The sequence below is a fragment of the Miniopterus natalensis genome, chromosome 16 (genome assembly GCF_054644295.1).
Source record: "Miniopterus natalensis isolate mMinNat1 chromosome 16, mMinNat1.hap1, whole genome shotgun sequence".
In the NCBI taxonomy this organism is placed as follows: Eukaryota; Metazoa; Chordata; class Mammalia; order Chiroptera; family Miniopteridae; genus Miniopterus; species Miniopterus natalensis.
Window position 1 is genome coordinate 9,870,686 of NC_142096.1, and position 10,966 is coordinate 9,881,651.

Genomic DNA, 10,966 nt, shown 5'->3' on the forward strand with positions numbered 1-10,966 from the left:
CTACTCCCTGCATAATGAAAAACCACTGAGATTTATATTCTAATAGTGGATTACAAAACTAAGTTGTTTAGAACAAGTTTAAGGAGTACATATACCAGAATAATGGATTTATTCAATAAATATTTATTGAGCACTGAAAATGTGCCATTCACTGTTCTGTACAGTAATATTCATTGTATGACAGAATTCTGCTAACGCTAAAATACAATTATACATAAAATAACAAATCAGTGGTTCCCACTTTTGGGGGTTCCAAGGACAAGTTCATTTTCCCTCCAAATTTTGAGGCTCTGTACAGGGTTTCCTGTATCTATTTTTTTTTTTTTTTTTGGTGGGGAAAGTTTTTTTCTCCTTTTACCAACAACTGCTGCTAACAGATGGGAGACCCCAATCTATAGACATGTTTTGAGAACCCAACAGAACCCTACCAGAAGAGAGGGTAAAGAAAAACTTACTTACCAGCACTCTAAAGAAGTAAAGATATTCTGCTGCTCCCGAGTAATTCCCACATTCATACTGGAATTTTGCATACCTGTAGAGTGTATCTAAATATTCTTGCCTAAACTAAAAAAAAAAAAAAAAAAAGCTGAGCTCTACTTTTTAATTTTGAGCTTTAAAATTTACTCCTTTAAATGTCCTCAGAAGTAAATTTTCAAAGTACCCCAAAAGGTGCCACCAAAAATAAATAACCTTAAAACATAAATTAGGAATTGGTAAATTCAACATTCATAGTTCTAGCCTCAAAGAATTATGAATTGTAATGATACCTAATTTGTTACAATTGATACAAACTTGAATTGCTGCTGAAAGTTTGATGTATTAAGTCTCTTAGCTGGTGGCTCAGTTTAGACAACTACCAAACATATGTAAGGTTTTGTGATTCAGTACAGTAAACTGTTCTCTGTGAAAACTGGCTCCAAATTTACGCCAACTTTTAGAGCTGATGCAAGTGAAAGTGAACAAATCTAAGAGAAGGGCTCCAGACTAGACCATTAACAAATCCACTAAACATTCTACATGGAAACCAAAACAAGTAATCTGCAGTGGTGAGCATGCCTCTTTGTTACAATAGTAGCTAAATGAGAGATAACACTTGAATGCAACTTACAGAAGTGATTATATGCAAAGCTTTAGGCTTTGAGTTAAAGCAAGGGAAAGAGGAGTGGGAGATGGCTAGAAAAGCCTGTAACATTCCTTTATTTATGAATTTGGGGTTTTATGAAGGCCTTGATAATGTTAAGAGCTACTCTGTTCCACAAGGCAGCCAAAGTTTTACTTAATTTTATTAATCAAGACATTTCTAATTCAAATTTAGTTCTGTCTTTACTTATTGGCTAATCCATCAGAAATATAAAACACTATTATCTGATTATTCTGAAAAAAAATAAATCCAAAGTTTTGAGAATTTCTGTTATCTAAAGATAAGTCTATTATTTTCCTATCATTGGTAATTTTTAAAAACTAGAGTTTTAAAAACATACCAGGTATTACACTTAATAAATGAATCTAGAAATTATATTCTTGTAGAGCCAGGAACCTATCTATACAGCACTATTCTTTGATTACCCTTATAACATGACAACTACAAAAATTTTAAAGACATGACTTACACCATGCTTGTCCGCCAGGTAGTCAAACAGCATCCGACCATCCCTTAATAAAAAAAACAAAAATTACTACATTTCATAGTCCACGGAAAAAATAAGCATATCCAACTTCTAACTTATCCACATAAAGCCACTTTAAATACCTTAATACCCAAACACCAAAAGTAAACAAGACTTCCAGAATAAACAGAACATTACATGTTTTGAACAAGGAATAAAAACTCAAAGAATTGCAAACTTCAAAATTCATTTCATATTTTTTAGTCCTAATTGACAATCACGTGTTCTGTTCTACCACATCTAAGGTAAAGACTTTAGAAGTGTTTTTAAATAATAAAACCAGAACATTCTGACTATTTCTATAAAAAGATCAATAGTCTACTTAGGTGGTAACCTACCAAAAATGATACAGATGGTCCCGAACTTAAGATGGTTTGACATACCAATTTTCAACTTTGTAATGGTGCAAAAATGATACGCACTTCAAATTTTGAATTTTGGTCTTTTCATGAGCTAGCAATATGTGGTGTGATAACTCTCTCATGATGCTGGGGAGCAGCAGTAAAGTCACAGCTCCTAGTCAGTCTTGCGATCATGAGGATAAACAACTGACACTCGCCTGGTCGGGCATGGCTCAGCAGTTGAGCGCTGACCTGGGATCCAGGTGATCGGGGTTAGATTCCTGGTCAGGGCACATGCCCTGGTTGTGGGCTTGATCAATGACTCTCTCATCATTGCTGTTTCTATCTCTCTCTCTCCCTCTCCTTTCCTCTCTCTGAAATCAATAAAGATATATTTAAAAAAAACACACACACAAAAAAACACAACTGACACGCTACAGTGTATTCACTGTATTAGATGATTTTTCCCAACTGTAGGCTAATGAAAGTGTTCTGAGATTAACATAGGCTATGCTATGCTATGATGTTGGGTAGGTTAGGTATATTAAATGCATTTTTTACTTATGATATTTTCAACTTATCATAGGTTTACCAGGACAGAACCCATCATAAGTCGAGGAGTTTCTGTATTTGCTCTCTTGAGAGTACATTTCCAATACAAAATATATTCTTAAAGAACAGAGATTGAAATGGGTTACTGCACAAACTAGTAGGAATTAATCCTATATATAAATTTTGTCCCTCTCCTAATTAGTTTATATTTTTCACAAGGGCTGTAATTTAGCAAATTTACAAGATTAATAAATCATGCCTAACTTATATGACATGTATGCTACACACCCTATATAATTATCCATACCAAAGTGTCAAATAACCCAATTTAACTTTTTTTTTCTTTTTTTTTGCTTTGCATAATTTGATATGTTGGCAGGATGGTAAAATGGTGACAAAGACACCAAAAAACAAGTGATAGACGGGTACAAGTGCCTACCTTCTAGGCATTTTCAAATATAAAAACATTTTTTATGCTTCTTACAAGAATGCATGCTGTGGTATGTCTTTCAGAAGCATACTTTTACTTGAAGATTTATTTAATGAGGGGTGAATACGTTATCACTAAAATTAACATCGGTATATTATAAAACAGAACATGAAATGTGCATGAAATTTCAACATAAAGACATAAAAAAACCTTAACACTTGATGTGGATCATAGTGAGTAAATGTTACATTCCTCAGACCCTTCACTGTCCTCTGGCTGATAGGGTATTTCTGGGAAAGTACTAGAAGCACAACATGGTATGTTCAATAAAGTTTAAAAATGTGAAGTTGGCAGGGAGGTTATTACTTTGAAAGTAGTTTATATGTTTAATTGGGTTACAAGTGGTTTTTTTTTGTTTTTTAAATATATCTTTATTGATTTCAGAGGGAGGAAAGGAGAGGGAGAGAGAGAGATAGAAACATCAATGATGAGAGTCATTGATTGGCTGCAGCCCGCAACCCGGGCATGTGCCCTGACCAGGAATCGAACCCTGATTGCCTGGATCCCAGGTCGACGCTCAACCGCTGAGCCAAGCCCAGCCGGGGCCGGGTTACAAGTTTTTAACACACAATTCCATCCTTTCATTTATCTCCAATTTAGTGGCTATTAAGCTATAAGGAGTTCTCTCCCTAATATTTGGTGAACAAATCCATACTCACCTTATTCATATCCTAATCTCATTATTTTCAAGTGTTTATGTGACTAGACTAAATTTGGAACTTAAATCCTAAATTTTCTCTTGTACCTTAACTTCTGGATTATTTCAGCTGTCCCTCTGCGGTCACTTACATGTGACTTGAAGGTCTATAATTACTCATTGTAAGTATATATAAGTAGTTTAGTATTTTACATATATATATACACACACACACACACACAGATGGCTATATATAAATAGACATATATATGATAGCTTTGTAAGATATAGCTATCTCTGTGTATGTGTATGTATATGCCTGTGTGTATACATATGTAGTAAAATATGGTGTGGTACAGTAGAACACATTATAAATATGGTATAGCATTAGTATAGTATTTGTTGCTTTTCTAAAAAATATCTGGCAACACTTTCCCAAATCACAAGTGAAAATTCAGAGCCAGCCTCTCTAAAATGTGGCTTGATCACATATCTTACGAACTAAAGGTACAACATGGCAGAATCTTCTGCAATTCCTCAAGTAAATGTATTGGTAGTTAAGGTTTACTACAATGGCAACATTCTATTTAGTAGATTTTATTTTTAAACATTTCAAACAACTTAAAGGGCTTCAATTAGTGATATACAGTAAGTCAGAGTAAGGCAACACATTTTCTTTGGAAACCAAACAATAAGTCTATTTCTAGCTAAGGAGAAGTTAGGAATAAAATAACCTTATCAGCTCTACACTACCCTCCTTGGACTGGGCATCAGGCTGGAAGGATATGGGAGAATGTAGCAAACTGATAAAGCGAGCTCAGGTTTTCCTTACAGCTAGTAACCCATGTGCTCTAGGTATTGCCCAAACACAGCGTTTATCAACCTCAGTATTACTGACATTATGGGTTGAATAATTCTTTTTGGAGGGTGGGATACTGTTCAAAGCACTGTAGGATGTTTAGCAGCATCTCTGGCTACTCCTTGCTAGGTGCCAGTATCACCCCTCCTGTTGTGAAAACCAAAAATGTCTCCACACATTGCCAAATGTCCACTGGAAAGGGGGGGAAGTAGACAGAGCTGATGCAACATAATCAAATTTAGGTAAATGGTAAACAAGTTCTAAAAACAATTTAGTATTAACATTTATTATTATCCCTACACAAAAAGGATAAATAAAAAACAATACATAAAGGAATCAATTAAAGTCTGAATTTGCATTTGTATTAATCCAGAAAAGGTAATTTTTTTAATTCCATGTAAAGAGAGGTTACCTGGTCGACTGCATTTGCCTTGTAGTTTCTGGATCTTCAAACATCTTCACAATTGGTTCTGTTTCCGCCTGAAGCTGTTTCAGTTGTGCAACAACTGTGGTTCTTTTTTCTCTCAAAGCTAATTAAAAATGCAAAGGAGTACTATAATGTTAAACTATAACTGCTCCCCAGGAGGATGTCTCTGGAAATTTTTCATTTTATTTAAACTTTGCATATATGTATTTACCCTTATAGATTCATATGCCAATAACCACCAACTCAATAACTTCCCCAGATCAAATTTCTTCTTTCTAGCACTGCAAAGGCACATAACGGAAGAAGGAATCCTCCTTTTACTCTTAAGAGAAACTGGGGAATATACAGATACAGCCTGGGGGAGGGGAGGAAAGAAGGGAAGAGTGTCAAGGGAAAAATGATCTCATTCTACATTTCAGAGACTTCATTCCCAGTGTTTATATTTGTTCTCGATAAATTCTCTCAGGTGAATATGTTATCCGAGAGTTTCTGAACAGAGGTTCAGAGGAATTTACATTATTACTACAGGTTTTCAACTAGGTTCAATGGAATTAAAATCCAGTCAGTAATCTCTCTTGTTGCTATAAATGTACTAGTTCTGTAATCTCTCAAACCCAATTCTATAGTTTCTTTTTACTGTATCATGAAGAGTCAGAGAAAACTCACATATAACCTTCTCTGCTAGCATGTTTTGAAGTTTCAATAAGAACTTTTTCACCACAAACTAAAATTTAAAGAGTGAATGTTATTGCAGGGAACTGTGATATAAGTCAAAAGATGATTATGTTTAATGTAATAACTCTGCATTACATATTACAAAGTATACACTAGACCAGTGTTTCTCAAATACAGAAGGGGATCTGTGATCAAATTTTGAGAGATGTCAATTTAAACAAAGTAAATTGTATTTCTCTACTGAAAGAGTTCTTAGATTCTTTTAAAATACTATGTACATAAAAGAAATGATATAGAATTTTTCAGTATTTTTCAAACTTACAGACCACCTTTTTTTAAGGAACATTAACACAGAAAACATGGATTTGGTAAACACTGGACCAGTAATTCTCCAATTTGGGTGCTGGGCCTCAGCCAACAATTTCTGATTAAGTAGATCTGGGGTATGGCCAGAGGATTTGCATTTCTAACAAGCTCTCCCAAGAGAACTGATGATGCTGGTCCTGGGGACTACACTTTTGAGGACCATGGCCATACTCAGACGAAAAATAAATCTATAAGGAACACAAGATACTTACTGAAAAAGCTAGCAAACCAAAAAAACTGCCAAATTCTCAGATAATTCTAAGGTAACAATCTGATTCAGAAGCACAACTTTCATTATACTATGAACCAAAGGTATCTGACGATGACATTTCAAAGTAGCTTCACACCTTTGATGATGAGAAAATAATATGCTTTAGAAGACCTACATTACCTTTCATTTAAAGAACTTTTAAATTATTAAGACTTATGGCTAAAGCCCTTTTATAAATCACAAAACTTTAATTCACACATCCTCTGTTCACAAGACAAGCTTCAGTTCAGTTCTAATGACAAAACTTACCGTGAGGAATATCATCAGAATAAAGGTTTTTGTATACATCCATAGCAAAGTCTACCATGTTGGTATCACTAAGAAGATCCAATTTTCCTTGTAATAATTCCTTTTCATTATAAATCTGCAAGAGAAAATTACTTTCTAATAAGTACAATGAAGTTCCTCCAAATAAAATGATTAGTACTAAGATTAGTTGACCTGGAAATATATTTTAATTCACCCTCATGTAAGAAGACAAGCAATCAACCTACAGAAACTAAGAATATTTTGTTTACCTAATAATTTAAAAATGAAGGCAACTGCACACTGCAGATCCATTCCCACCTACTTCTGATTACCTTATTTTTTATGTGTCCCTACAAGCCATTTTTTATCCTTTGCAGTGCCTAAGTAAAAAACCACACCAACTCCACTGGTAAGCACAAACAGTCGTCTCCTCTCCATATCCAGGTAATTAGAAATCCACTATTAAATTTATTTACCATTTTAATATCTCAACATCCACGTGATGCCTGACCATTTCTACTTAAGGTAGCCTCTCTTCTACCCCCACATTTATTTTCACTAGTTACAGTCCTTTATAATGCTTCCCCATCCATACCACTGAAACATAATTAGCAACCAATTCTCTAAGTCAGTCATGTCATATCAGGTTTTGCTTTGCAAAGAGTTCAAGAAATATAATTTAACCCATAGTAAAGGGACCAAATAAGCAAACTCTCATAAACATGAAGTGTATTAAGCAATATTTAGGAATTCTAACAATAGCATTCAGGGAGAAAGCAATAAAAATAAAAATAATTTTTTAATCAGATAGTCATCAACACGGGCTTCAGCAAAAGAAAGGTTTTTATACTAAGTTTAATTTTGTCAAGGAGAAAAAAATGCAGAAGATTCCACATTTCACACCACAAAAAGATGAAGGTGGTCAAATTGGTATACCCATGAGATCAAAACTGAATCTTCCAAACCACATAAAGAACTCCTACAAAATACTAAGAGACAATACAACTGAAAATGGCTAAAAGATTAATAGGCACTTCAGAAAATTTAATCAAATGGCCAACAGACATTCAAAAGGTTCTAAACTTCATTACTCATAAAAGAAAATGCAAGCTAAAACGACACTAAAAACTAAAAAACTGACACCACCAGTGCTGGGTAGATGTAGAGTAACAAACATTTACTTTGCTGGCTGGTATACAACCACTTTGGAAAGCTATTTTTATCTCCTAAAGTTAAACATATATTTTGACCCAGTAATTCTGCTCCTAGGTACCCAAGAGAAATAGCATTTCCAATGATGTTCATAGCAGCAGTATTTGTAACAGCCAAGTCTACCAATGTTAGACTGAATTAATATTCAGCATTTAAAATCAACAAACTACTGCCATCCTAAATCTTGGATGACCTTCACAATGTTGGACACAAAAAAAATAATCATACAAAGTAGTACATGCTGGTGAATGCTTAATTCCATTTACATAAAATCAAAACCAGGCAAAACTATTCTAGCATCACACTAGTGCTTACCTTTGGGAGATGTTAGTAATGACTAAAAGGGGTCAGAAAAAAAGTTTTTAAGGTGTTTTTAATGTTTTATTTATTGATCTGGATTGTGTTCACTTTGAAAAAAGCATTTGTATTTGGGTAATTTTCTGTATGAATGTAATACATAATAAAAAGTTTACTTAAAAAATTGACGCTCCTGCCCGGCCGGGCGTGGCTCAGCGGTTGAGCGTCGACCTAGGATCCAGGCGATCGGGGTTCGATTCCCGGTCAGGGCACATGCCCAGGCTGCGGGATTGATCAATGACTCTCTCATCATTGATGCTTCTCTCTCTCCCTTTCCTTTCCTCTCTCTGAAATCAATAAAGATATACTAAAAAAAAAAAAAAAAAAAAATTGACGTGCCCTTTCAACCTGCTCTATAGAAACCCTAATCTTAGGTGAAAACATCCTTTCCCTAGCATGGCCCCTTCTCCTCGCCAACCATTATTAGCTTTTCATCTGTACTGTCTCTCTCTACTGTAGAGTCAAAGTATTGCTCCTCTGCCATCAGACATTACTGGTTTCTCTATCACCCTCTCTAATTTAGCCTCTTAAGCACACTTATTCTGTAAAGGGCAGATAGAAATTATTTTAGGCTTTTCAAGGATACTATATGTAAGTACTGTTAAGAAAGAAAAACTTTTCACAATTCTTTTTGAAATAAAAAAATATTATAACAATGGAATGAAATTTTTCATAATATAGATCTACCAATGAGAAGAATGGAATTCTTTTGGGCACAGCAGTATTAAGTGACAGAGCCAGGATCCTAAACCAAGTAGGAGTCTAGTAGTGCTCAGAATCCTAAACACTACTTGGCCTTCCACTTCACATGAGAATATAAAACAGCAGACACAAATATGTATTGATTTACTCATTTATTAAATAATCACTAAAAGCCTTTATGCCAGACTCTACTTTATGTTTTGAGAACAGAGCAAAGAACAAAACAAAGTTCCTGCTCTCATGGAGCTTATATTCTGCAACTGATCAAACTGCCCTCATGTATCCTGATCACTGACTCTCCTCACCGCCTTCAAAACTCAACATAAAGCCTCTCTTCCTCAAAGTCCTTTTGCCCACTGACTAGAATCTCAATTTTGAGAGCACTCTTCCAGTACTTCTTTCACACATTACTTTTTACCTTATACGTACAGACCTTTTCTCCTCTAAAGGACAGGTGCGGTTTTAGCGGTGAGGTGTCTGGATTTTACCTGGGATTTATCACATCTCCACAGTAGCCCTATACTTAGCAGTTGCTAAATAAATATTCCAGCAACTGTCTGCCTGCCTCTTGGGTGCACTGTGGCCACCTCACCAACGTTCTCTCCAGGGAAGGAAGTACTGGGCACAGTTGTTTTCCACTGATTCTCAGCTGCCATTTATAGTTTTAGTTTTGCCCTATGATACACACTTACATATTCCTCCCTTTTATCTGTCTTGAAAAATGAAAGTATAAAGAACACATTATAAAAATATGAAATCTGGTTAGTTTAAAAGCATTTCTACAAGTAGCTGGCAGAGGATTTCAAAATATGGTTATTTCTCTATTCCTTGAGCTGTGGCAAATTATCCTTACTTATCCAGAAAAGGAAACAGAAGGCAGACCTGGAGTATTATATCCAAGCTCTACGGGTGTAAGTACGTCCTATGTGAAGAAAAGCCACGGCAAAAATAAGTCCTTTCAAAATAAAGCTTTATAAGGAAAGACATTCTTGAACATTTTGAAAATAAACTTGGTATTCCCTAGCATCAGCAACTTTAGAGTTGTCTATATTTGTTTAGGAAAGGATCATGTGAATTTGAGGACTATGTCTGTCCAATAAACCATGTACAGAAAGACTTGAAAAGTTATCAGAACAGATTAATGTTTATTTGTTGGGTTTTTTTGTCTTACTGCTGTTGGGACACACAATCTATTTCCCTCACCTAGAGTTCCCTAAGTAGACACACTGTAACCTGCTTCCAGGAACAGAATTCGTTTATTTTTCTGGCCTATATTCGAACCCCTTCATCACAGTAATACTACTGGATGATTACTAAAGTTCATCAATTTCCCGGTAAACTCAAAGTATAACCTAAGCTCAACATTTCAAAACTTTTCCTTGAGTAGCTAAATTAACGTTAACCACCAATTCAAAACACTCGAAGTCTAGGAACCCGTAACTGGAAAACCACTTCTAGGCTAAAAGGTGTCGGCTTCGCTTCCCGGGCGGGTAGGGCCCCCGTCCCCGTCCAACAAAACGCGGCGGCGCTAGGAGAAGTGGCTGCTGATGGGACGAGAAGGGAAACTCAGTGCCAAGAACTCGCAACTTCATGGAAATTCAAGTGCTGGGTGTCCGTGTAAGAAAACTAATCCAGACGATCCGGCAGGCCAAGCGCAGGCCTGCCCGCAGTTCCCGAAGGAAAAAGAGAATCTCTAAGCCCGCGTTTGCTCTCAGCAGGCGGCCTGGGGCGAGGCCCGCGGCGAACCGTCCACCTCCGAGAGGAACCGGCGCGGAAGTGCCCCGGGCGCGGGCACCTCCACCGGTGACGCCGAGGCGGCTCACGGCCCTGCACTTCCGGCAGCCACCTCGCCCCTCCTCGGGGCGCGAGGCCGCGGCGCCCATCAACCCCGACGACGCTGAGCCACCAGCCGGCCCTCACTGCCGGCCCGCGACCAAACTCGCGGCCGCCCCACACGTGTGTCAGGCCGGCCCGGGGCGCCGCCGCCGCCCCCCGGCCTCGCCCCGCGCCTCACGCCCTCCCACCACCTCCTCGCGCGTAGAGCCCCGCTCACCTCCTTCACCGAGAGAAACTCCAGCAGCGGAAAGACCAGATGCCGATCCAGAAAGTGCGCGATGCGAGTAGTCAAGTCGTACTCCGCCATCTTGCCAAGGAAAAGGAG

General features: G+C 37.1%; 1 protein-coding gene across 1 annotated transcript in view; it reads right to left on the bottom strand.

Moving 5' to 3' along the window:
- Window positions 1-10,966, bottom strand: part of EIF3E (eukaryotic translation initiation factor 3 subunit E) — a 35,061-nt gene extending 24,095 nt beyond the window's left edge. The window contains exons 1-5 of the mRNA XM_016224277.2: window positions 10,859-10,966; window positions 6,535-6,649; window positions 4,959-5,076; window positions 1,611-1,653; window positions 460-564 (exon numbers count right to left, since the gene is read on the bottom strand). Coding sequence (XP_016079763.1) covers window positions 460-564; window positions 1,611-1,653; window positions 4,959-5,076; window positions 6,535-6,649; window positions 10,859-10,948 — 471 coding nt within the window. The 5' untranslated portion in view covers window positions 10,949-10,966. The remainder of the gene's footprint in view (window positions 1-459; window positions 565-1,610; window positions 1,654-4,958; window positions 5,077-6,534; window positions 6,650-10,858) is intronic.